Source organism: Serinus canaria, chromosome 2 (assembly GCF_022539315.1).
Source record: "Serinus canaria isolate serCan28SL12 chromosome 2, serCan2020, whole genome shotgun sequence".
NCBI classification, from domain to species: domain Eukaryota; kingdom Metazoa; phylum Chordata; class Aves; order Passeriformes; family Fringillidae; genus Serinus; species Serinus canaria.
In genome coordinates, this window is record NC_066315.1 from 32,186,883 (window position 1) to 32,214,164 (window position 27,282).

General features: G+C 40.7%; 1 protein-coding gene across 4 annotated transcripts in view; it reads right to left on the reverse strand.

Annotated features, from left to right (window-relative positions):
- IGF2BP3 (insulin like growth factor 2 mRNA binding protein 3) overlaps nt 1-27,282 on the reverse strand; it is a 110,446-nt gene that overhangs the window by 9,392 nt on the left and 73,772 nt on the right. For 3 of the 4 annotated variants that reach the window (XM_050970338.1, XM_030235698.2, XM_050970341.1), the window contains 6 exons: nt 22,804-23,088; nt 20,513-20,647; nt 19,808-19,930; nt 17,281-17,416; nt 15,319-15,450; nt 409-528 (listed from right to left, as the gene is read on the reverse strand). In XM_050970338.1, coding sequence (XP_050826295.1) covers nt 409-528; nt 15,319-15,450; nt 17,281-17,416; nt 19,808-19,930; nt 20,513-20,647; nt 22,804-23,088 — 931 coding nt within the window. The remainder of the gene's footprint in view (nt 1-408; nt 529-15,318; nt 15,451-17,280; nt 17,417-19,807; nt 19,931-20,512; nt 20,648-22,803; nt 23,089-27,282) is intronic. The other variant, XM_050970339.1, reaches the window with a different exon arrangement.

Consider the following 27,282-nt stretch of genomic DNA (forward strand, 5'->3'; position numbering starts at 1 on the left):
CAGCCCAGACCAATCCATCTGGCACAGACCAAGGGCAGCCACGAGAGCAGGGACTTCAACTGGGCTGCTGTGTTTAGAAGGGGAATTCACCCCACCAATTTTCCCTTTACCTAAAACAAGGAGAAAGCCTTTAAGCACTGCATCATTAAGACACAAGTCTGTTTCTAAGACCACCAAAGTAGTTTTCTTTGCAGCTTATATTTCACACCTCAGGAGACGTCTGAAAACATGCTTCTAATTATCTTGTCTCAGGGAAGATTAAAAGATGATTTATAAACAAATGTACTATTTATCATACCATATTCTAAGCAAGGAGTGGGGGAGGATGTTCAGGAAAGCACGTCTTGTGCAAACTTGCTGAAAGTGTCAAGTAGAATAGGCAGAAAGTTATAGTTGGTGTAATAATACCTTAATAGATGCGCCTGCAAAACGAGAAAGTTGTTTGATGTGCTGTCCCTGCTTGCCAATAATAGCTCCAACTGCCAAGGCTGGGATGAACAGATGAACAGTTTCAGACTCGGGCTGTTGCTGTGGGGAAGAAGGAAAAATGCAGTGAATGTTTTTGAACATTATGAATCAGACTGACAGGAAAATGGGTACAGAACAGGCATGCATGGAAATGAGGGGGAAATAAGATTTCCCCCTGTGATGTCTGAGTATTAAGGGTCTGGCTTTTTTTGGGAATCACAAAATCCACAAACAAGAAAACCAGTTTGAGCCAAAAGAGGATTCTTTCATCTTGTATAAAATACTCACAATTTTAATGCATAGAACTTTAAAAGCAATTGAGGACCTGCTTCTTTGTGAGGCTTTCACTCTTACCTGTAGCTGTCTGGATTCTCTTCCATGCACAAGACCCTGCAGATGAGGCTACTACAAGCAGAAAGAGGCTACTACAGCCTGAGCAGGCAAAGTCTTTCTAGTTTCCCAGTTATATTTTTAATTTTAGATTGTGCTGAGAGCAGTACAAAAAGCCTCAGAGTTACATATACGCTACAATTTCCTTTGTGTGGGAGTGATCTGGAATGATAGCCAGCTTGAAATCTGCCAGTGATTCCTCCTGTGTAACATTATGCAACAGTTGGAGCCCTGGCAGCATTCCTCACACAGGCTAGTAAATTAAACACCATGTTCCTGAAAGGTGAGAGGACCCCAGCAATGCACCCACTGGATATCAGGCATCACTGCATCTTCCTATTGCTTTCAAGCAGACAGCCCAGCTGGAGAGCATGACATAATGCTTGAGATCCCCTCTATGTGCTGCCTAGCAATGATCAAACTGCAGGGTTGCATCTGCCACAGCAAGTCACAGCTATGGTAGCAGCCCCAGAAGAGCCTGTCTCAGAGGAAGGGAGCGCCATCAAGTACACACCGTGCTACTGCACCATTGATCCATGCACTTCCATTAGGGCTACCCCTAAAAAGCATTTCACACAAGCCTCTCTTTGAACTAGAAGGTGTTTAAGACACTACACACTTTCTCCTTCAAGTTTTTCTTCCTCTGTGTACCCCCCTCATGTGTTTTCAAAATCTGTTTTGCTCATCCTCAGCAAGACAAGCCAACAAGCCCTTTTGGTGCAGAGGTATTTTGAGACATCCTTGTCCTTGCTTTCCCAGTGCCCACCATGCAGCACCGAGCACCAGCAGAGCACGTGGGACCAACCAAGCTCAATGAGCTTTTCTCAGCTGTGCATTTTGATAGGGACACAGGCACATAGAGAAGCTCACCTAAACAGCTTTTTCCATGATATTTTCATGAAAACCCCCACACCGCTATATGCGGCACAACGCAAAAAGGAGATGCAATCCTAAAAACAGCACCCCAGCTTATTTTTAAATTTCAGTTACTCCTTTCAAGGTTAAGTCTTTCAAGGTGAAGTCTTGCTGCATTAACCATAAACAAATCCGAACAAAATGCTCATTTCCAAGTTTTACCACTTCATTTTCAGTAAACACAAGTCAACTGTAACCTCAGGGGATACAAATTCCAGGCACAGCTCCACGGACCAGGTGAAGAAACCCCAAAATAGGATATTGGGCACAGAAACACTTCAGGCAATTGCACCAATTGCACAGTTTACCCTGTGTTTTCACACATACAAGGCATTAGGATCCAGAGGCATTTCATGCTGGTTTGAATCCACATGGATGCAGCCCTTCACTCCCAGCCTCCCCACTGCCTTGTATGCTTTGAGGCCAGCAGGTTTGCAGATCCAGCTGATTTTTAAGGCAGGCAGTAAGTCCCTGACCCAAATAACCAGAGCAACACACAAGTGGCAGTCTGTGACCAAGGGAGGAAGTAACAACAATTAGAGAATGGGAAAAGGTGGGAGCACCCCTTTTAATCTGCCTACAGATCAGTTTAAAATGGTCTCAAAACTACACCCTAAAACTAGGTATTTGTAATGAAAAATAGACTCACTTCAGGATATATGTTAAACCAGTTTCCAGAAGATTACTCATATTCTCCTCCTAATATTACAAACATCCTGAGTGTTGTCACAGTAGGTCCTTTTACATGTTCACTGTGAATCCAGCAAGATTTCGAGCAATTTGGAAATGCTACTGTAGGTACTCACTTGATCTTAGCACTTCAAAAACCTATTTCTAAATGGCTGCAAGTTCATGAAGCATTTGGATTTTCCAGTTTTGTTGCAAGGACCCATTGCACTGGGTGTAGAGGCAACCCTCATTCCAATCCTGACAGCTTATCCACCCCCTTGCTTGCTCCTCTTCTTGACCCCTACATTCAATTGTCCACATGTGCTCCAGCTCCTGCAAAAATCCAATGTTCCTTTCACGTGCTTCTCCAGCCAGCCCCTTCTAGCTAATTACTACAACACTGCTGCAATCAAATGTGTAACTTGACTTGGTTTTCAAGAATTTACACAGCTTCTACCTAAACCCACCTCCAGACACATTTCTGTACCATAGAAACAAATCAAACTTCATTATTTTTGTTTGCATATATTTCCTGCCTTCCCTCTGTTGCCCATCTGCCTGCTGAGCAGTTTTCCCCTCTCCTTCCCAAAGCTTGATTTCAAGCCACTTTCTTGGCTGGATTCAATCCACCACTGAAATTCCTTTTTGCTGCCTCACCCTCAAACACAAAACATGAGCAGCAAAGGCAACAGAAGACAGAAGATGTACATGTGCCTTTCTAACTGTACAATCACCTCACAGTAGCACCTTCCTCCCATCCTTCCTCATAGTTTTGACTTTTTGATACATTTCAACTCATTTTTTTCCTAAAGGACTTTTAAAAAAGTATTTATGTGTGTTACTAGGTTCTTTAATGCATTTTGGTGTAATAGTGATACATGTTTAAGGAACAGAGGAGAATCTGTCAATATTCAGCTGATCATACATTGGATTTTTTTTAAAATTCTTGTCTGGAGTACCACATCTGCATATACATATAACCAAATTCATCTCCAGTATAACATTACACAAGATTTAGAGAAATTATGTTATACACACTGATTTTTAACCACTCAAAACCCATACTCTTTCTTTTTTTCTTCTGGCAGAAATCAAGCGTAACTAAGGCTTTTGAGATTATCACAACACCAAGTTCAAATTGCTATCTGTCCATCTCTTTACCCACAATAATTTTTTAATCCTTTTGTATTTACTGGAAACCTAGCCTGCAAAAGAAACACATCAAAACATAATGCAATGACTACACCACCCATCAATCTTACAGATGCTTCTGGGGATCTCAGGATGGAAGAAAATCAGCTATAATTTAATCTTACCCATGCCACACCACATAAGTCATAGAGCTTTCCAGGAACTCCTAACATGAGTTATATCAGAAATAGATTCCTAGACCTTAAACATATGTTAGAAGCACTAAATTTAGGGAACTGATTTCCCACTCTGTGAAATCTGAGCTTCAATGTTCGCTCCCTTACAGCCAAGTCTGCTTAAATATATACTTACAATTTAAAACCCAAAATATGTATGTGTATATATTTTTTGACAGGAGTAAGGTCTCCTGGACAGTTTTCTCTTCTTCCCCATTCAGTTTATTTTTTTCCCCTACATAAGAAAATATTTTATTCAAAGTCAGCCCAGCCCTGGGAACTGATAGGGATGCAGAAAGAAAATCTTTTAGAGTAGCAACCTAGGTTCACCAAGATTTATAGTCCATACATCCACCTTAATTTGCAAGTAGCCATCTCCACTATCTGTGATGCACACACCACCTCTTCTGCATCAGCAATATTTGCAGTGTGGGCTCAAGGCAAGTCCACCCAATAGGAGAAGTTTGTCTTGTGTAGCTGTGGCACACAGATCACTGAGACATTCACTTCAATGGAGAATCTTGGTTGTTTTGGGCTTCTGTGGTTTTTTTCCCAGGGGTTTTGTGTTTTAAGAGAAGACCTCCAGAAACCAAGATTCTTAGATATAAGAAACAGATTCTTCAAAAGCATGGTGACCAGAAGCAATTAGTTCAATTCATAAACCGTGAAAATACTTGCTTTGTTTCTGTAAAAATCAGTCTGCTTTAGTCACAAAACAGGGTTGATAAGGAATTTTTGTCTATATCCAGCACACTGAACTAATGAAAACAATTTTAAATGCTGGTTTTGTTCATTAATTGGATTCCAATTTCCATCCAAATGTTGCCTGATGAAAATTAGAAATTAAAATTAATCAAGCAAATAAGAAAAGCACCATTCATAATTTTTAACAGAAAATGGAAAATATACATTACCCAAAGCAAATGGCAAATTGCATACTTGTATAAATAGAAAGATATATTCAGTGTAAGCAAAGGTACAGACTACTCTAAGGCTTTCAGAAAGATAACTTAAGTACACATAAAAAATTTGATAAGTCAACTTAAATCAGATTTCCTGCTTGCTCATTTAAATAATGATTGAAATTGGTGATCTAACACAGAGATGGAAATTAATCTACCCCACTGGATGACACTAAGCAACTGCTGCGGCACCCTATTGGCGCTGACTTTCCACACTAACACAACTCTTTCCTGGAGCAGCTTGGATACACCTCCCTCCAAACCTCCTGCAAGTCCCTGAGCTCCAGCCATCTGTCCCTAGCACAACAGTCCACACCAACTATTTATTTTCTTTTCTTAATGTTTCCCTTTTAAATTCCCACCATCACCATCCAAGACAAACCAATCTGTTGGTAAATCCTGTAACCCCTAGGTGCTTCCCCATTGCACTGGGCTCACCTGGAGCCTCTGCACTGCATGTAGCATCAGGATTTTCCCCTTCACTCCAGCCAGACCCTGCAGCCCTACAGGAGATTTTTTCTTCTGCTGCCAACACTACCACATTAACTCTTAGGAAACAAGCTTAGCACAGCCATCATTTCCTGGTTTCCAGAGTTTCAAGAGGAGTGAGGTTCTTCCTCTCCTTGGGATACTGCCACTAGTCCTTCAGCATGAGGGCTACTGCTCCACACCAGAGATATAAACTGAGGAGTCCCAGCCAAGAAAATTTGCAGATTCACTCCTCTTTCTGCAATTCTTGCCTGCAGGGTTAGAAAGATTTGTAGGGACCATCTGCCCTTAGGACAAGATTGTTATGACTTTTCTCTGCCAGCTCCTGGTACATCAATCCTACAAACTGCAGAAGGGGAGGAGAGCTTTTCCCTTACCTGTTAGACTGTCAGAAGGAAAAGCATTGCTCCTCATCTCACACTTGAGTAACAGAGCCATAGCACAGCCAGACAAGAATGAAAACTCAGAAAAAGTAAGCCATGACCCTCCAGAGCAGAGGGTGGTAGGTAAAAAAGCAGGTCCCAAGCCACTACAGGTGGGAGAATGGACATCTTATTTGAAATATGGCATTTGAAAAACAAAACAAAGAACAACCCAGAACAACAAATAATACACAGAAAAGCCAACAGAGGTTTGCCTCCTCAGTTCTTCCCCAATATGACCCCTCCTCTTTTGATTTTGGCTGATGATGCTGCTAGGTCAGTCCACAGCTCCCTCAGTCGGCATGAGTCAGGCCTCATAAGGGGCTATGTTTGTTATTTATGTCCCTCAAGTTAATTTGAACATTAATCTCAGTCTTTTTCTGCAAGCCTGCCAACAGCACAAAATTTTTTCCAGTCGTGTGCGTAAGTGTCTCCATAGACCCCTTGCTCCATCAAATGCATGTGGTTGGTAAATCCTTGGCAACACTCGGGATAAGGCTGTAAATCTTTAAAAATATTGTACCCGCTGAAGTAAATAGGCTTTTAAGCCAGACATGAATGGGAGAAGAATCAGATCTTTCCTGGTTTCTAAGCTTGTTATGTTTCGTGTTGCAAATTAATTACCTTAGCACAAGACGTTTATTTTAAGTCCCAAAGTCATGTTATCCATTTTAAGTCAGCTTCAGGATTTTTAGTTATGAGGGAAATAATTAAGAACTGTTGTAAGACTGCATGAAGCTACCATCTAGCCTAGTTAGATACTGGTTTTGGAGTTTTATTTTTTTACATAGTAAACAAATCCACTTGGCAAAAATAAATTAAGACAGACAGTAAGTGACTGCATTAAAAAGTTCCTTTTTTTTGCCTTTCTACCCCCTTCCCAACAACCATGATTACCAAGAGAAGGCAGATTTGCAGACAACTCATTCAGTCTTCAGAATACCCTGAGTTTGTCAGGAAGTGAGGTATCATATTATTCAAACCCTGTACCAGATCCAAAGCCAAAATTTAAACCACGTTTTTGCAATGTACTGTGAAGAATTATCCTGGCCCACAGCTCTATTAAATGCTCTTATTTATTTAGTAACAAAAACTTGCAGCAAGGGGAAATGAACATTAAGCCAAGTATCCTTGAAGACATTCTAGTTGGATTCAATGCAATGATAAGAAATAAGCTTGAGATGGTGAAAGAAATCCTAGAGTACTCATTTTTCAATACTAGCGCTAAAACTTTAAGCCTTCGTTGGAAACAGGGGTCTCATTAAAGAAAACAAAGTTTTAGTAGATAGGTCTAACATAATCCACAGTTTCACATCATCCTTGCAGACACCTTGTGGCACCATCTTGTACAGCCACTGAGCTGAAGTGCTGCTGCCAGTGCAAATCAACAAACTGCAGTCTGAACTCCCTGCACCCTCCAAGCTTTTTAGGGCTCCTTCAAACAGATTTAGGTCCATGCTGAGAGTCTAAAGCTTTCTGCCACATTCACTGCCTGAAAAGCCAGGATCACACTCAGAAGAATTCTGCACTGCTGAATTCAGTCAAGCAGTAGCAAAACAATTTAAAAGAAGCAATGTGTATTTTTCACTTTGATCTGCGCACTAAAGGATTGCTCATATTGCCATGCAGAGACTGCCCAGCCACCATCCAGCCAGGGTTTCACCTTCCCACGAGCCCCAGGTTAACCCAAGATGCTCCCTTTAGTGTAACTGCTGCATTATGTGGGAAACACTCCTGTCCCTAGATGAACCAAGGGCATGACCCTTTCTGGGACACACAGCCCATGGAAAGGCTATGCAGCTCTACCTCTTTTCCCCACAATCAGCCCCAGAAATTGTGTGAGTGTCCTCTGCTCATCTAGCTGAGCTGGTGCCCTCCTCTTGGTTGAAAATCTAAGAATGACCAACCCTGTCTACATTCCTGTTTTGGGGACTAACAAATTCTGGTTCTTACACAGCGGTCAGTACCTGAAGTGAGACACCACTTGAATAATTTCACTTAGTATTAATCATTCCACTTCTTGGGTCTCAAATTTAGTACTTTTTGTCACAATTATCTCCAAACTGGGAATCTTCTTGGACTACTAGAAGTCACTAGAAGGACCACACATAGCAGAAGTTTTTCCAACATGACAGCCTAGCTAGCAAGAAGGGAGTAAAAATCATGGAAGCAGAGAAGGAACATTTTCTGGCAGGCTGGTTATAAGGCATTTTACAAGCAGGAACTGGTTTGACATATTTCTGAACATGGCATGAACTTTTTGTTTTTGCAAAATCTGAATGGCCACAATGCCAAAAAAAGCAATCTGCCACCTTTTATTCAGAACAGACAGCCAAAATCAGAAATCAACATAAGGAACAGATTGTGAAACTATGTAAGCAGGAATTTTGCTGGTCATTCACAAGCAGCAAGCATAGGTATTCAGTGTTGCAACACTGTATGACCACCAAAAACTAAATCTATATAAACACTTCCCCTTCAAAAATCATTGCTGTGGCACAGCAGTCACATGGGTACTCAGAATCCATAGAAAGTGCCCATGAAATCAATGGCTTTGGAAGATGCAGATACTCATCAGCTCTGGTTTATAAAGGCATTGCTCTCAGATTCCATAACAGCTGCCAGAAAAACAGGTTGTGTAAACACAAAGAGCACTTATTTTTCCATCATGTTTAACAAACAAACTAGAGATGGAGCCAGATACAACAGAATGAGAACTTGACCTACTTTTGTTTCTGGCCTGAAGGTGCTCAGTACACCCTAGTAACAAAATAGTTGGCACCTGAAGGAATTAAATTTCCCATTCAGTTTAACATTCAGAAGGTTTGGAGCCTGGTACTTCGGGCTTGAGGGTCTGAGATGGTCAAGGGGAACCCCAATTAAATGTTCCCATAAGAATCCAAAAGCAGGGAACCAACACAAATTCTAATTCTCTTTTTCCAAGAAGCTACAAATATCTCTACAAGTATTCAAACTTGCAGCAAAGAAGAAACCATTTTTATTTTAAAAAGCATGGATGACTAGTGATGCTATTTGCATTATGATAACCTGAGAACTGTAAAGGAAACTATTAAGAATAACTGGAGGCTTCAACACCTCGAAAACCTACTACTGACTTGCCAGATCTTTGTACATCATCTGGTGCCAATTACATTTTTCCTTCCCTCACGGAGGAGTTGGTCCATCTTCAGAAGCAGAATAGTCTGACTGCTCTGGACACATATCCCTGACAGCACAGCATGGCAGAAGCAGGAGACTTTCAACACAGTGGGAAGACCAACCATTTTCTCCACAGGGCAAAACAATCCCTCAATGTTACACACCAAGAAGTAAACTTTTGAGTTGTCAAAAAAATGCCTCATTAATGAATGTAAGAAATTAGGCATCAGTAAAGGTGTATTTCAAGGCACTGAGGTTGCAGTCTTCAAAAGGTGTCTAATTAGCAGGCAGATTTTTTCAGACAGTGCTGTTGTCCTACAGTGCCCTTCTCAACATTGCATGTGCTGCACATGTATGGTTCTAATTTCAACAATGTAAAATCATTTTGTCAAAACACTGGCAAATCCTTCTTCATCCCCCAAAACCACATCCTCTTTTGGCTGCAGGACAGCTTCTCAAAAGTTATCTACTGCTTAACAAGCTGGGCAAATTAGGGAAAAGCCACTTACAACTACACACATGATAGCTGTACAGACATGACTGCCTCTGGGTAGATCAGACATAACAGTTGCACGGCTAGTCCTGTCAAACCCAGACATCCAAAGGAGCCCAGCTTCACCAAGTAAGAGTCAAAGTACCTGGATACATAGGACAGTTTTTCCTCTTCCTTGTGTTTTTCATCTATGCTCAGGGCATCAAATGAAGGCCCTCAATGAAGCAATTTTTCATTTTAAATTACTTTTCTTTCCTGCCAAAAGCACAATACAGTTATTTCTTCTCTTACTTCTATTCAATATAGAAGATGTCTTCTTTACTATTATTATTTAAGAAAATGACTGGAGAATAAAGAAGGAATCTTTCTCTTGACCACAGCATCTTCTAAGGAGAAAGTTTTCCACTGGCATGTTCCTCACCTGCAACAAAAAGCTTCAAGAGATGGCAAAAAAGAATAAAGGAAAGCAACCTAACAGCCTAACTGTACAAGATTTTTTTTTTGTAATCAGAAAAAGGTGATTTGATTTCTTGTTTTTGTTTACTGTATGAAACGACCTCTTCTGGTTTTGTTGGGTTTGTTGTTTGTTTTATTTTTTCATTTTCCTTTTCCCCCCTATTTCTTCCTAGAAGCCCATATGCATATTACATAACCTGAAGGTTCACTGTGAGACTAAAGAAAAGGTTTGAAAGAGTGGTTTTTTTTTGAAGGCAGAGCTTCAAGAAGCCACAACAGGTGTCCAAAAAGGCCAGCAGGGAAAGCAGTCCCACTGCAAGCAGAGGAGCATCTCTTCAGTCTAGCCAAGTTTCACAGGGCAGAAGTTCATGTATCTCTTCCATGACCTTACAGAAGAAGAGGAGCAGCTGGTGTGAGCTTCTCTTATAGAGAAAAGCTCTCTACTTCTCACCTTACTTTATGTTTACCTGTCATGAGACAGAATTAATTCTACTAGCCTGTTTCAGGGCATTCAAGGGCAGGATGAGGTCTCCACAGGTTATCCCTTCTTCCCCCATGCCCTTGGGATGCCAAATTTCAGATCCAGAGGCTGCAAAAGAAATGCTGTTGGATGTAAAATTAAACATGCAAAGTTCCAATTATAAAAGGAAGGGCTCAACCCACTTAACCCCAGTAGGTGGGCCAGGTGTATTAATTGCATGACTACACAGTTGGATTTTAAGATAAGGATTTCTTGTTTGTTTGGAGCTTTACAACCTTCAGTGTTGCATGAGAACAAAATTCTATTCTTGAGAGACAAGTATGTGCATATTCTCCCCACAGTTCAGAAGACAGAAGCAACTCCATCAAAACAGCTTTGAGCAGTACAACACTACATCTGAAGCAGTTTGGCTGGGATACTTGTTAAAAGTACTTTTTTTTTTTTTTTGGTGGCAACATATCTTCTGGAAAACATAAGCATGGGTGACATTCTCTTTTGCAAAACCTTACTCTCCTCCTCATAGAAATCCCAGCACTCTGACACTTTGAGAAGGTGCTCAGGTCATGACATTTGTTGCAAGTGACAGTGGGCAGACCAACAAAGCTCTTGGCAATCGTGTCAGAGCTGCAACACACACAAGCATTGAAGTGCACAGCTAAGGAGAAAGATTTGAGGATAAACAGAAAGTGGTGGTTCTTCCAGGTCCAAAAGCAGCTGGACAAGACATCGGGTACAAATAGGCACAGAAAGGCTACTGGTCCTAATATGGTCACACAAGGGCACAGATCAGTCAAAAAAAGACATTTAGCTTGATTGTATCACCAGGATCATAAGAGCAAAATCATGCCCATTTGACAATAAAAATAATTTTTAGCTCTTAATACTTTTAACTGAGACATTTAAGTCCTACTTTTTCCTGAAACCGTAAAACATTTCAACGATTCTCAGAGGTTCTGATTTGTTTGTATTTTAGGAGTCCAGGAAAAAACCAAACAGATCTTAGATTTTTGCAAGAATAAAGAGGAACATTCAAGATCTGAAACACAATATGCAATTCCATTGCATCCCTTTTCAGCAACTGCACAAAATGAGTGCTTTGAGCAGGCAAACAGAACTTGGTCTCTGCAAATAAACGATACAATTTCAATATCAAGAATTGTTGCTAGCAATAGGTAAAAACACAAGAAAATGGATGGTTAGCCTGCACTGTTGTGGTAATCAGACACTGGTAGCCACGTGCAAAGGCCCTGTGCCCATGTGTGTGTTTGTATCTGACACCAGACAAGTACCAAGGACAACTTGTGCCTTCCTGTGGGGGCTCCACTGCCAGGACAAAGAGTAAAAGCAGCACCCAGATTATTACCGAGACACCAATCTGCATCTTGTTAGATTAACTGAGCTGAGGTTTTGGTGCTGTACATCACAGTTAACCACCATGGGATAAGGTCTCTGAGTCACATGGAAATCACTCCCCTGAATGCAACCCAGTCCAAGGAACTGAATGCAAACTAGTGTTAGATAGCATCACCATTTCCTAAGTTTGTGATACCAGAGTGTACCTGAAGCAGCTGGAGAACAATGTTTAGGCTCTTATCAAATGTCTTAAAGGTTTGCATGAAGAGGCATAGGATGAAGCATCACACATGTGTTAACACAGCCAAACCTATTTAACTATACAGCCCCAAGCTCCTGAAGTACAGAATGTTTTAGGAACACTTGGCTCCAGCTGCATGTATGAGCACTCAGAACTGTTGCTAAGCCCTGGCACTATAACAAAATCCTAGATTGGTCTATGCAGGTTTTTCCTCTTTATACCCATGATGAAAAAGCAGCAGCAGGAATGTGACAGATAATCATTTCAATAATGAAGATGAAACTTTATTTTCTTTGGGAACAAAGTCACAGCCACACCTTGTCACTTGAAAGTAGTCCATATGGACTCCACCAGCTCCATATGGAAACCCTGCTGCAAATGCCCAAACTCACCCACCTAATCCTTCTGACCCAAGGGAGAGCCCCAGCCCCAGCTCCATCCCCACAATGAGGTGAAGAAAAGGTCCATGCAAAGATATTACAACAAGAGCTTCACACCCACCCTCAGACACAGCACAGGGGTGTCCCAAGTCTCCCTGTATGGCTTGCAAGCACAGACTTGAGACTCTTGGGTGCCAAGAGGCCCCTTGTGATGGTGTAGCTGAAACTTCTGGGGAGCACACCTTACAGGAGACAGGGAAGAGCCAGCCCTGCGCAGCCCCGAGCAGAAGGCAAAACTTGCACTACACAAAAAAAAGCAGGACAGCAGCAGGATACACTTCTTTAGCAACCTGATGCCAGCAGTGTTTTCAGAAAGGATTTCCACTTGCCTGAAAGGGATATCCTCAATATCCACTAATCCCCGCTCTCAAGCATAAAAGGACATGCACTGAAAACAAGGTAAAGGGATTTGGGTTGCCCAAATGTCCAAAATAAGGAAACTGGTAACAAATAGCTCATAGGTAAATGGACATAAAGTCTCCCTGGGAGTTCTTCATTAATTTTTCTTCTAAGACCTTCTTTCCCCAAAGCCTCTTTTAGATACACAGATTTCATTTTAGTTTTTAAATCCCTCATGAGTTCTCCTAGATCTCTCCCTGTGGTTACCTTTAGCCTTTCAAATTGTATCAATTTCTCCTTCAAAATATAACCAGACTTTTTTTCTCTTTCTACTTGTGAATCCCCGAATAACCAATTTAATTTGTGTCTGAAAAACTGTTCTGCTAGGGGAAAAAATTAGAGGAGAGTAAAGCTCAAAAGTTACAGAAAATTAATTCATACACAAGCAAGACTTAAAAGTCTTCAAAATGGAAACTAATGCATCCTTTAAAGGAATAGACTCATGCTTTTTCTTATTTTCTCTCCTCAGAGAGCAACAAGCAATCCAAGTAATTTGAGGGGCTGACTCACCTGAGGCCCACAGAACCACCTGCTCTTTTCCAAATACCAACACATTTAAGTACAAACAGGAGAGATAATTCCCTTTGTTCATACATTTCCTTTAGAAGCCCAGAGCATCTGCCTCAGGGGCTGTATCAGTACCACCCCCAACCTCCAAAATCTGAGTTCACCCTCCCAGTCTGTGAGTTCCCCTTCTTTCTGCATGTTAGCTTGTCACACATCTAGACTGCATGGAATGAGAGCCATTTCAGAGGACTGAGCACAAACAGAAGCAAGAGAGTTCAGACAGTGGTCCCTTCCAGCTGCACAGGTCCTACACAGTGACATTTGCTTCTTGATGCTTTTTTCCAGATGTCGCCATTATCCTCTTTCCAGAAACCTGGATACTGCCAGAGATCTTAGCAGGGCAAAAAATGTACATTTGGGAGGTAAAAGTGCACTAGCAACAAGGGACAGACAGGAGTAACCACCAAATTCAGCACTGTTTAGGTGCATATTTAAAGCAAAAGGAACCACAATGGGGGGGGGAAAAGTGGGAAAGAAATGAAAATAAACCAAGTGATGAACAGAACTGTGGGCTTACAGTATGAATCTCAAGAATAGCAAAGTAGTCTGCAAATCTGGAGTAAAAAGACAGGAAAAGCCACACTCTTAATTACCAATAAAGAAAGTTATATACTTTTAACAAACAACATCTATTATCTTTTAAGAAAAAAAATTGAGGCAATTCATTACCAGAGATGGCATTTTCTATAATACAGTGAAGCAGAAACCTGGACTGTTTAGTTTAGTCTGCCAATCTAATTTAAATGCAGAGGGACTGTGAGGGAGAGAATTTGTTTGTCATAAGTGGAGGCTCTGCTATTGACAGCAAAATAACTGAGTATAAGCATATTTCTATTGTAGCTTTCATTGAAGCACATTTTTCTGAAAAAGCTACTATTATACTCAATATAGTTCATAATACATTCATAACACCAAAGTTGTTAATTCTTACAAACAATGCTACAGGAGAGGAATTTTTCCTGCTCCTTGCACTGACTCTCTCTTGGCTTCTTCCTCTGGGAAAAATATTTAAACCTCAACTACCCTTTAGTACAACATAGCCTGAGTTATTTGATGAAGTTTAGTGTGTTGTGCTGCATTTTCACTTTTCTAGTTCATGAAGAGTCTCAGACTTAGCTCCCTAGATGTCACTGTTGGGCAAAGAAGGGGACGAAGTCAAACACAGCAAAGTTTGTAAAGCTCTGTCACCTACTTCTTAAGAGACTTGTTAGAATTGTTTAGAAAATTCACCTTGCACTGAGTTGCTCGCAACCACCAGCAGCAGAAACAGAAAAGAGATGAAAAACATCACCATCTCCTTGTAATGAGATTGACTTTTCTTGAAAGTAAAACACCATCTCAGCTCCAGACAGACTCTGGAGCTTTCTGGTGCAATGAATCACCTTCTGCTCCATAGTAAAATTTCTTTTTTATGTTTACTAATCAGCACAGAATTCGAGTAAGATTCTATTAAACTTTTCATATTTTTTAGAGTGCAAAGTGGCAAGTAAATCACAGCTTCCTGGAGATTAATCCATGCAATTTACATCCTATATATTTAGGAGTATGGCATTTCAACAGGGCATTTATAAAACATTCAAACAAACATTTTAGCTGCATATAGATCCCCACTTCATGACAAGAGATAATTTCTTTTCCTTCCATACCACAAGGAATAAAATTGCAGACTAGCATTATTAATTGCCAATTCCAGCAATTTTGAAATGCTATTTTATGTGAGAGTTCTTTCTGTAATAATACAAATTCTATATAAAATAAAATCTAACACTTTTCTAAGCAGCACCATTTCACAGTTTCACTAAGCATTTCACTTCAAAAGCAATTAATGCCTGTTCCCAGCTGCAGCCACATGAAATACTTTTCAGTGTGCAAGCAGAAAGACAGACAACATTTAGAAAAATGATAGAACACAGCTAGCAAAACACCTTTCCAGATTTCCTGGGGAAAAAAGGCAAAAAAACGCAGCATTCTTTTTAGTCTGGAACTACAGCATTGCAGAGATTAGTATCACCATCCCCTAACCATCCAAAATCAGAGCTTCCCTTACCCCAAAAGGTGGATATGAAGCAGCAGCAGCAGCGGAGGCAACACTCACTGCGGGAGGTGGTATTCCTGAAGAAGAAGGTGGGAACAGACCCAAGGCATTCAGATTTAATCCAGGAATTAAATGTGCTTGAAGCTGCAACGGCAGAAGAGTTAAGATTTAGAGTCCTGGTTATTAACTTGAATAAAGTCCTAGCTGGCATATGCTATTAACCTTTTGGGATGTCATTTTTTAAAAAAAAATCATTTCCATTACCCAAAGGACTCTCGTTCAAACCTGTTTCCCCGACACATGTACAGACCAATAACATTAAAAACACGTAGTAGGAAAGGCAGATGGGGATCACTTGATACCACTTAGTCATCAAAACACATTTCAAATTGTACAGCAAGATGTTCAGATAATAGTACTATTTACTTTCAGAGTGAACAAATTTATAAGAAAAACAGTAGTTTTGTCCTTATACTAAAAAGACAGCTCTGTAGAAACAGAGAAAGATCACGCACAGAGCCCTGCTTTTCTTACACAGGGGGATCACATATGTGACACTATCACCCCATCCTCCCTCCCTTGCAAAAGATAAAGGGAAATACCTCCAGCAACTGCTGGGAAAGGATCAACTTTAAAGTTGCATATGTCCCTTGCTTGACCACATCTGAGAAAAGCGACATCATCACGGGGTAGGAAGCATTTGTTGTCTGATATAAAACTTGTCAGCACCCTTTTCCCTTTTCCAGATAATTACTCAAAAAACATGAATATGCTTTAGAAATATTTCAGCTAGAAAGACAGATACTATCTCAGGCCATTAAGGTAAGTCCATCACAAGACAGCAACAAACCTCAAAACTTCACCACCTCAGAAACTACCTTAATAATCACTACAAACTGAACTTGAAATCTATACAGTAGCAGAGGTAGTTTTTTGACTTTCCATGCCTTTGCTAAACAGCAATACCATCTCTAACTCACCCCATGTTCCTGCTTGTTATATCAAACAAAAATGCACCTCTATTCAATACTTTGTTCCTCAGGTGTAACTCGTGTACTGCAATTTGCTTTGTGAGGAGGCAGGGGGGGAAGAGTGGGGAGAATATTCACTTGGTAGGACAAGCACGAATAACAGACATTTCTAGAAAGTCAGGACTACTGTAAGCTGAAAAAATATTTCCGTTCTAACTCTAGACCATAAGATTTGGATTCACACGCACATACAATGCTTTTCCTAACTATCAAAAATCTCAATCATTTCTCAATATGCATTAGTAATACTTTGGCAAACTAATGAGGTATGTTGTTTTCATTATATAACAACCAATCATCTTCAAATAGCTAAATGCCTTTATCATCTATATCAAGAAAAAAACCTTAATAAGACCTTCTCAAATGAAATAATTAAAAACAGGAGGGATCTTTGTTCCACACATTATTATGCTATTTATGTGATGAGGCTGAATCACTGCTTTAAAAAACATGCAAGCCAGAGCACATAAGCCACAACAGCACAAACACACCCTGCTTCAGGTTCCTGCAACAAGAAAAAAGTTAAATGCTCATTAATTTCCTCAATCTAAATAAAGTTCTCAGTTCTCCCACTCAAAAATAAATCAGAAAAAGCTTCCATTAAAATAGCACACATAAATAACAAAAACGCTTGCCCACACTCCCACAAATAAATGAGGCAACAGAAAGGCTGCAACAGAAAATTCTGATGTTATATTAGGAAAAAAAAAATCATCATAAGAGCAGTGAGACAGGGCACAGGCTTCCCAGAGTCACTATGGGGTTTGTGTTCACAGAAATGTTAAGGAGAACTCAAGTCCCTACACAGCCTGGTTTAACTTTGAATTGTGCCCTGCATTGAGCAAACCCACTGCTGGGTCAGATGACCTCCAGGAGTCCCTCACACCCCAAATCCTTCTGTGGTTTGAGTCCCAGAAAGAACCCACACCCAGAGAAAACTCACATTCATAGCAGCAATATCATTTTCATAGGACTCCCTGATTTTCTTCATGATTTCTTCCTCAGCCTTGGCACAAGTTTCAATACTGCCTTTAACTGTAATGGTCCTTTCCGGATTATAGAGTGTCAAGTCCTGCAATCTGCAAAGGACACAGAAGCAGTTAATTAGCAAACAAAGATAATCCAGATTTATCATTTGAGTGCAACAGCATCCAAGCACGTTGAGTTTGCCCTCCAAAGACTGTAGTATCAATTCATAACAGGGCTCAAGCACAGAACTCAGATAATCTGGGGAAACTCTGTCCTCATGGGAAGCACAAGAAACCCTCCCGGCAAGGCTGGCATGGGGTGGCTGGGACATGCGTGGGTGCTGCACAAAAGGGAGCCACGCGCTGCGCATGAATGCAGAGAGCGACTGCGGGGCAGCAATGTCCCACCTCACACCCCACACCAGCTGGGACAGGGCTTCAGACACTCCTTTTGGACATCCCAGAAACACACCTTGAACTCATTCTTTCCTTGAGAACTGCAGTGTATTCCCCAAGAAAGCTGGAGAAAAGCCCAGCCTCAGTGAAACTGCAGGAGAGCCTCCCGCAGGGAGGGAGGAGGAGTGGGGAAAAGAACCCTCAAAGTGGGGAAAAGAAAAGCTGTGTGCAAGTCAACATTTGCTGCTCAACACTGGCAACTCCTCAGGGAAAATGAAAGGGTGACAGCATTAAACCAGTGCTCTGTTTGGCAACAAATGCAAACCTACTGTGACAACATGGATTAAACACACTTGGAAGCCATGGCATAGCCACATCCTGAGAAAAGGTAAGGGAGTGAAGACAAAGTCCAGAGCAGGATGCAGGAGTGAGGAAGCCTGTGGCAGGAAGGAGAGAGGAAGCAGCACACGAGGCCTTGCCTTCCTGCATGGCTCAGCCAAGGAGAGGCAGGCACAGAACACATCCACTGAGCAGTCCTTGACACTCCAGTGCATGAGCACTGAAGTACTGCCTCAGGAAGGAAAGAGCTGGGAAACATCCCAGAGAAGAGAGGAAACGCTTTCCTAAACCAGAAATTTATGGACAAGCTTACCAAATAGCCTGAATGAAGAGATCATGAGAAAGACTAATTAGAATAGCAAAATCAATGGGTATACATGCTCTCATTTTTGTATTGATTACACCAGATGACTTCAGGGGGTTATTTTAGGCATAGTATGACAACTACAATCTTGAGGCCAAGATTTTAATGTAAATAAACCTTTAACTCACTAAATTAAAAAATATTCTGTAGCTATTTACAGACAATGTGTTATTTGTGTCATCATCAATAAAGGCAAGTGAATTTCAAGGATTGAAGACCATTTTTTCATGCACTCTGTACACATTTTTTCTCCTTTTAGCATTAATAGTCTGTGTACTGTTTGCAGATAAAATGTTTATGCAAACACATTCAAGAGAGCATGCTGGCCTTACAAAATCTGTTCTTGAAGCACATTTATTTAGGTGCTTTTTCTCTATTTGTTTCCTTTCCTCAGACTAATTTCATAAACACTCACACACCTTTAAGGAAGGCCTCAGGTGCTTTCACCCAAATTTGTTTTCCTCTTTTTGAAGAGCCACATTTACTTGCAGCTTCCTTGTCCTCATTTGAGTTATTTCCTGCACTCCTTTTTTTGTCTCCTGCATGTATTCACACCTCTTCATACATCTTCATGTGTCTTCCAAACCTTTTCCCTTTCCTAGAGCCTGTAAGCCTAATTCTCATCCTTCCTGGCTAAAGCCAAATCCAGGATGCCTTCAAATGCTTGGAAGTTCATGCCAGAGCATTCATTATTCAGAACAGGAGGTTCTCTGAAGATATTACTCCAGGGTAAAACTACTATTGACTGCCAAGGTTCTACAGAGATGTTAATCTAATCAGTGATTTAGAGATTTCCAGTAAAGGTGAAAACTCCTGTTTAATCTCAACTAAATTTGAACAGGTCTCAGTTACCCTCACAAACTCAGACCAAAAGCTGTTACTCTGCAGCAGACTAGCCAATGCATTGTAATTTGGCTGTTAGTGGTCAAGAGGGACAGAACTGTTACTTAAGATACCCTTTTCAGTATTCCTTTGCTCTATTTCTTTCCCTCTAGTCCAAAAATTTAGTATATTGTGGAAACTAAAACATCACTAATTTCACTCATTTTCACACATAGCTCAGAACTGATCCAGACTTATAGTTTCATACACTCATCATTACATATGGTATAATATGTTAAAAACAACTGACACTTAAAATATAGTCTAACACAGGCTCCACATAGCCTATGTTATTTTTAGGCTTGCTCTTGACTGAGTTTACAATGAAAACTCACTGTTTACATAAAATTTAACTGAGCTTAAGTAACAGTTTAATCCATATGATGGAAAGGGCTCTGAAGGGCTGTTATCTCAGCCTTCAGCACACAGAATATTTTTCTGAGAACTCTGTACCTGAATGTCCCACAGCAGCATTGCTGCCATTTGACATCTCACTGAAAATCAGGCCACCAAAAACTTACGGTGATATTGTGATTTTAGTATCTGTGTCCTGCTCAATTTTCTTCAGGTTTCTTCCTTCTTTGCCAATAAGTCGACCAACAAAGTTGTTGTGTGCCAGTATCTTCAAGGGAATTTCTTCTGTACTGTAATGGAAGTTACACCTAGTGAGACTTTTGGAGATCAGAGTACAAGCTTTTATGTATGTTATAGATTAATTCAATTTTCATAGAAATATCCACAATTCCCATTCACATGTTTTCACTGTGTGCAGACTAAGTCCAGGTGCAGTGGGCTTTCCAGCACTACCACCTATAGCTTAATTGCAATGTACCTTCAACTAAATAAAGGTAACTAAAAGTTACTTCAGACTGAAGCAACCAGAGCTGTTGGGAGGGAATAAATATAACTTAAAGCTTTTAGTGAGGGCTCACAACTTGTTATGCTTGCTCAAACTAAAAGCTGTCAGTTGCTCAAGAAACTTCCATATTTGCTCCAGTTTACTTCAAAATCAGAGCCAGACAACAACTGAAATCACAGGAGCATGCGGGGGTTAATTAAGCAAGTAGACTGTCTTGTAAGGTAAAATCTCTCAGTTCCTTTACCTACTTGGATATGGATAAGAGCAAATATTCACTTGTTAACAGCTTTAAAGACTATGTCTTTAAATGGAGCTAGTGAGAATTCAAAACTTTTAATGCTTCCACAGTGAAATGCTTTTTACTCACAATTTAGTATCTTGAGCTTCCTTTTGCATGATCTCCATAATAATTTTACAAGCTGTTGAGCAGCCTTCAGGAGTTGAGTGGATGGTAATTGGTTTCTCAGCAGCACCTGCATTCTCTTTACGATGAATATCAATTCTTGAAAGAAAGAAAAACACTAACTGTAATAACCACATACTCTATGGTAAGCCTTGTGAATTTCCAACTGTCATAAAACTAACTTATTTTGAGCTAACAGTGACTATATATATTAGTAGTTTAATTCTGAAAAGCTTATGACTACTTAAGCATTTCCTAAATACAAATTGTTGTGAAGAGCCTCTCCTATCCTGATTTTGCCAGCTAAAACTCCACCTTTGTGGACACTGGGATCTCCTTTTCTCAGTAAACTCTCATCCAAATTTTCAGGGAGTTGTTAGACAATGTGGTAAAGCCCTGAAGACAACACCTCATCAGGCTTTCCTAGTGCCCCATCTCCAGCCCCACTTAGAACAACTGTGCAGCTGCAGGACAGTCAGATTTTGTCTCCTCTTACTTTAAATACCCCAGCAGCAGAGGTTCCCAGCATTCCTCTGCTAGCAAGGAGCATGGTAGTACTTTGCATCCATCCAGAAGACTAGTTTCTTATACTTTTCCAGCCTGATTTTGTCTTGATATTACCTTTACTCTACACCACTCTGAAACTACTAGCCTTGTTCTAAAACAGGTTCATGTAGCTCTAAGAATTTAACAAAAATTAGTTATGACCTGCATAAAGACAATGCCTTGGATATTACTTTTCCCTGCCAATAACTGCAGTTTACATATTCTTTCCACCTCTGCTTTTTGTTTTTGCCTCTCTTCCACATGTAACAGCTGTTTTCTAACTGAAACAACCATGCTGCTTTTCAAGAAGCCTCTTTATTTTTGCAATTTTTCGAGTATTGAAAACTCATTTTGTTTCACAATGCAGCATTTTCCAAGAAACCCATCTTGGCAATCCTTGGTGGAAATGAAAGTAGATGAAATTTCCCTTTTTTTAATCCCCAAACCAATGAAAACATCATTCTCAAAGTCACATATCTGTAAAGTTAGCAACCTGCAATTATTTCTGCTCTACCCACCCTTCTTCTAGCTATAAAAGCTTTCCTTATGCCAATCTTCCAAGATTTTTATAGTCCAAGAATTAGATGTTTTATATATCACCTGAAAAATTGGTTACCCATAGAAAAATTACAACCAGGTCTTGTCAGGACACCACAAATCTCTTAAACCTGTGTTGTTAAACACTCTAAATTGTCTCCTGGGTTACATTGTGCTAATGAAAGGTTGGAGGGAGCATCATGATAATCCTGGATTTGGGGAGGGGGGTAAGCCTGTTTCTTGGGGGTTGGGGTGTAATTAGAGAGGAGTCCCTTATCCTCATTAACTACTCTCAAAACTGAGGCTCCTGCCCACCCTCATTCCCCTCACACGGAGCTCATTCCCAGGTGCTGCCTGCTGCAACTGCAGAGCTGGGGGCTCCTACAGTGGGCTGCTGAAGGCAGCATTTTAATTCTCTGCTTCTTGGGGTATCCTGGAGAAATTCTTGGAATAAGAACCCCACCTCCCTCTGCATCTGTGCTGAGCTCTTCCTTGTGGGTAGGATTTAACGCACACTGGAAACAATCTCTTCCAGCGTCTCTAGACCCCAGTACTCTAAGCTTCTTAGGTCACTTAGCAGCTTGCTTTTTGCCTCCCCTGCATTTCCTTAATCTGTGTTTTGGTGTGGTCTGCAACTTGATAGCAACAAATGCATTTTCCAGAAACAGAAGGGGAAGCAGTGAAGGGAGATAAAAAGGTTCTTTGTTCAGGGCTTTTTCCCCCACATCTTGAATTGACAACATTTACAAATCCTAAAAATACTCTAATCAAACTAAAACTAGAATAAACACTTGAAGTACACTTGGGACACGTGGGTACATCACCACACTTATGTTCTGTATGTCCCCCAGAACAAAATATTACAGCTCTTTCAGTTTCACTCTTTGTGCCGGAACCATACGAGTACATCTGTAAGCAAAACTCTCCAACAGAGTACCATCCTGCTAGCACTCCTCTTTTAAAGAGGGATAAAAAAGCCAGCTAGTATTTGAACACATATCAAGGACAGAATCCAGACCTTAAATAAATATTGCAAAATATTTCCTGTTCTCTGTTATCTTCATTTGCTCTCTGACCACACAGATTAGTAATGAAGTTTTACAACCTCTTCTTTACACAAGCAACGATGACACAACATTAAAGCTAATCATCAGTTTTGTAAAATAACTTACTTGGACTGTGTCTGCTTGGTAATGTTTCTGATTGTTGCTCCTTCTTTCCCAATAATGGCTCCTACAAACTGTGTGGGAACCAGCATCCGTAGAGGAACGTCCGACTGTGGCTTCTGCCGGGTGGTTGCGCCGGGTGACCCTTGCCTGGGAGGACCCCTCTGGCCAAATCCACGTCTTCCCTGGGGATGTTGTTGTGGAGGTTGCTGGGCTGCCATCTCATCAGGGATGTATGCAACTTTCAAGGAATAGTTTTCAAGCTGAAACCCGTTCAGTTTTTCTATTGCTCTGTTTGTTTGGAAAGGGGAGGAGAGAGGAGATTAAAAAAAGCCCCACGAGCACACACAGGGCTCTATGAAACGACAAGTTATTCAGACGCAGACTTCTGTCCTTTCTAACTTGTGTGGTGAAACTAAAAACACATTCCAAGATGAAAAGCTACATTTGAAATTCTTCAGCCAAGATTCTGATTACACAAAAGCCACCGATCTAAGAATTACAAGTTAGCTCTTGCTTGTCCTGGGCTTCTATGCATTTTAAAGGTTTTGCTGGTCCAACCCTATCAGCAAAACCTCGCAGGAGACAGAGCTTATACACTCAAAAGCATTCTTTTGCCTGATTTAATTTAAATCAATTTCCCAAATAGAATTAAAGCTGCACCAGAGGGAAAACTTTTTAGCTGCTATCACAGCACCTTCATTAGGGTTTTTGCCAGCACAGCTATTTGGCTGGAGCTTTTGCAATAACTGATATAGCTGTGACAGGAATGAAAAAAACCCATTTTTATGAAAGAAGAAAGCACCTTCACCTCAGCAGGAAAGGAAGCACACAAAGCCAGTCAATGGCATCTCAAATGTCCCTTGCAACTTCCTAATTAGTCATGTTTTGGGTAGGTTTAAAAGCTAACAAGGAAATTAAAGCCCCATGTCAATGTTAGACTCTCCATGAGAGAAAAGTTGTCAGAAGGCATTTAAAATGATGTTTCAATTTCTCTTCTTCTTTTAGTAAAGCATCATAGAGGAATACTGCCCAAATGTACACAACCCCCTCTCACCATGGTCCCTCATGCTGAAAACCTCCTGGCCACTCAGCATTCCCTCTGCTCAGTCCCTCTTCCTAACCAAGGACAAGTCTGCAGGTGTTCTTGGTCTCCTCTTCACAGGAGGAACACAACTCAACTCAAAAATGACAGATTTACAGAAGGCAGAATACCTTCCACTCACAAACAGAGTAGAGTCAATAAGAATAAATATCTAGCAAACAGTAGGAATAACTAAGCTACATGCAACACATTGGTAAACCAGTGGAATAAAATTAACACATTTGCCCCAAAAAGGCATTTCAAGTTTTTCTGCAACAAGCATTACTATTCAGATTATCACTAATATACTGATCACTGAAATATGCACTGATATGAGGTAGTTTATAAATGCCAGACTTAATATTGGACCAAAGATTACTGACAGATTTTCTTTAAAAACAAAATTTAAATTAAAGGCTGTAGTGGGAGGGGAGTCTCCATCTTTTATTAAAGAGCTCACCAATATTTTCATTATAATGCTCCAACAACCATATGCCCTGGACGAAGGCCTCTGAATTCAGAAACTTAACCCAGCCCCTCCATTCATGCACATTTGCAGGACTCTACTGCCAGATTAGCAAACATTAGCCTCAGCAACACTTTTATGCCTGCCTCTACTACAGAGATAAAAGATTATGATAGCCAATTGCCTACATTTTCAAGGCCAGCAAGTGACAAATACTATTTGTCTCCTGGGTGTCCCATTTGACAGTCTGGGTCACAAGCAGCTGTTGAAGCCCAGTTAAGAAGTGGTATTTGGATACCAAAGATAACAGGTCCTTCATCTCCCGGGGGTTGAGCCAGCATCCTCAAAATACTCGAGTCTGACAGTAAAGAGCTTATGAGAAAACAAGTAATTTGTGTCTTTGGAACAATGTTTAATAAGGGCTGATAATAAATAAGGCCCAAGGCAATGCCAATGAACAAAGAAAGCAAAATATTGAATAACTGATCACTGTTCATTAAATACTTCCGCTAACCAAATGAGACACAGGTCCTTTGGGAATTGCCAGGAGTGTAATTACTCCCATAATAGAGGAATCCTTTAGAGCAAGTGGCAACGAGCTGGATTAATATTTGGTGAGGTTATTTCAGAGCCGACATTTTTAATCTTTTACTCCATGGACTTTGAAGAGCATTTTGTTATACAATAAGACATGTTTACAAAACAGGAAGAGCAGTGAGCAGACTAGTGAGACTTGTGTTTCTATGGATTTGTCTCAATTTTTAATTTCTGCATAGATTTCCCATGTCTAAAAGGCATTTCACTGAAGTCTCTCTCTTTCTGGACATCCCACTTGGAAAAGGGGTCTGAGACCTCTTTTCATACGCTCTGAACACACTACTTTCTTGTTGGTTGCAAATATCCATGACCTCTGTTTCTAGGTTGAGTTTCACTGAAATCAACCAGAAAGCTGAATTTCTACCAGGACGGGAAAGAGCACTGCCAGACCATCCAGTTGCACAAGCCCTGTTTCTTTTGGAATCAAACATCAAGATGTTGGAGAGATGAACACCAACAATCTTGAAAATGTGCTGATAGGCTCCAGATTAACCTCCATCCCAGCTCATTTCCCTCCACACATTTATTTGACAAGTTCAGACTTTGCTTCTTTCCCAAAGTGCGTCAGCCTCCTCTGGCTTTAAAACATCTTTGACCAGAATCCCAGCATTAACACAAAACCTGACAGCAAATCAGTGCAACAGACTTCTCACTCTTCCTTAGAAGTGGTTGGGAAAGGAAAGCCTAGGCTTATTGTTTGCAACCAGGCTTCATGCCTATCCTACTTTCACAAAAAGCACTTGACAGCAACATGTTTATACACACACACACATATACACATATATGTGCACCATACTTTCCCTAGAAAGAAGGTTGGAATTTTCTAAATAAAAATCTACAGATTGCTAAATGGTTCCATATGTCTATAAGTACCTTAAACTCAAAGCAAACTGAGAAAAGTTCATTTGCCATTGTTCACTGCTGACATAATTAATTTTCCACAATCTCTGGCCACCAAAGCCATATGATGACATGGAAAAATAACACACTAATTCACCCTGTGAGTCACTGAATTCTCCATATTTTGCAGCCTGACTTGTTTTATAATTTGACTTGTTCAAATTATGGGAAGTCAGAAGAAGGATCAGTCAGATCAGATTAAATACTGATCTCTCAAGCCTTTTGTGGAACTGATATTTCCTGGGAACATGGTTCCATATTCTACACTGATTAGGGTACACACTGTGGAATGCCAAGATAACTGATTTGCAGTGGATGTAGCACATACGCTGTTCCAGTGCATTTCTTACAGAGAAAATACCCCAAGTTTTGGAAGGTCCCTTTGGCCTTCACATTCCAATATTTGACAATTTTCACTAGGCTTTAAAAGCACTGTCATACACTTTTCTTCAGCTGTTCCGGACTAATTTTCATCAATTTCGTGGCACAAAGCATAGGGCTAGAACTATGCAATGTGGTGGTTCAGCAGCCCTTCAGCACCATAACAAGCTCAATTTTAGAGGCATCTAGGCACTGCTTTGGGGGCTGGAGTGACAGATATGGAAGAAAACCCAGGAAGAGACAAGTGGTTAAGAGCTATGTTCTACATAGATGCAAAATTCCTGGGACAGTACTTGCTATCAGGAAAGCCAGCCTTGCTCTCAGGGGAAGTCTGAGCCTCAGCTAAAAGCAGGGATCAGCTCTTCACAGCACGAGGGGCAACAGCTTCAGGCAAAGCTATTGTCATTGCTACAGTCCACCAAACACAGGTTACATCAAGCTCCTTCTCTAAAGCACATACTCCTCTCACTGGAGAACTGCAGAGCACAGCAACACCACCTCTGTCCTCCCACAAAGACCTCTGCCTTCCCAAGAGCTGGAGGGTCTCCTTCCACGAGCACAAGTTAAGAAAGGCCATGCAGACACCTCTGTCAGGGGGCACTGCTGAAACAACCCACAAAACATCTTTTACACAGAGGCTAAAAGCCTAAAGAGTCACTCAATGAGGACAAAGATGGAGAAAAAATCAGTTGCCTGCCCCATGAAGAGGTGCCCTCCTCCCTGAAGTCATCCTTTAAAATTTATATTTAGTAGAAATTGAAAATATTTCTGTTTCACATACCAGGGAGAGCTGGTTCACAGAATTCCTCTGAATTTTTTAATAAAATGAATTCATTAAGAGACTGCAGCAACTACTGTCTATGCACTGATAAGATGGATAGCAGCCTGGCTTATGTTCATGTGACACCTGCTCAGAACCAAGAGTTCCTACAGGAAAATGAAACATTTAAACAAGTATTCTGTAAATTAGTCACCTGAGTTTTCCCATCAAAATGACATCTCACCACTGTCCTCTCCTGAGCTCCCTACAAGAGGATGCTTGCCCAGCCTTCTCCCT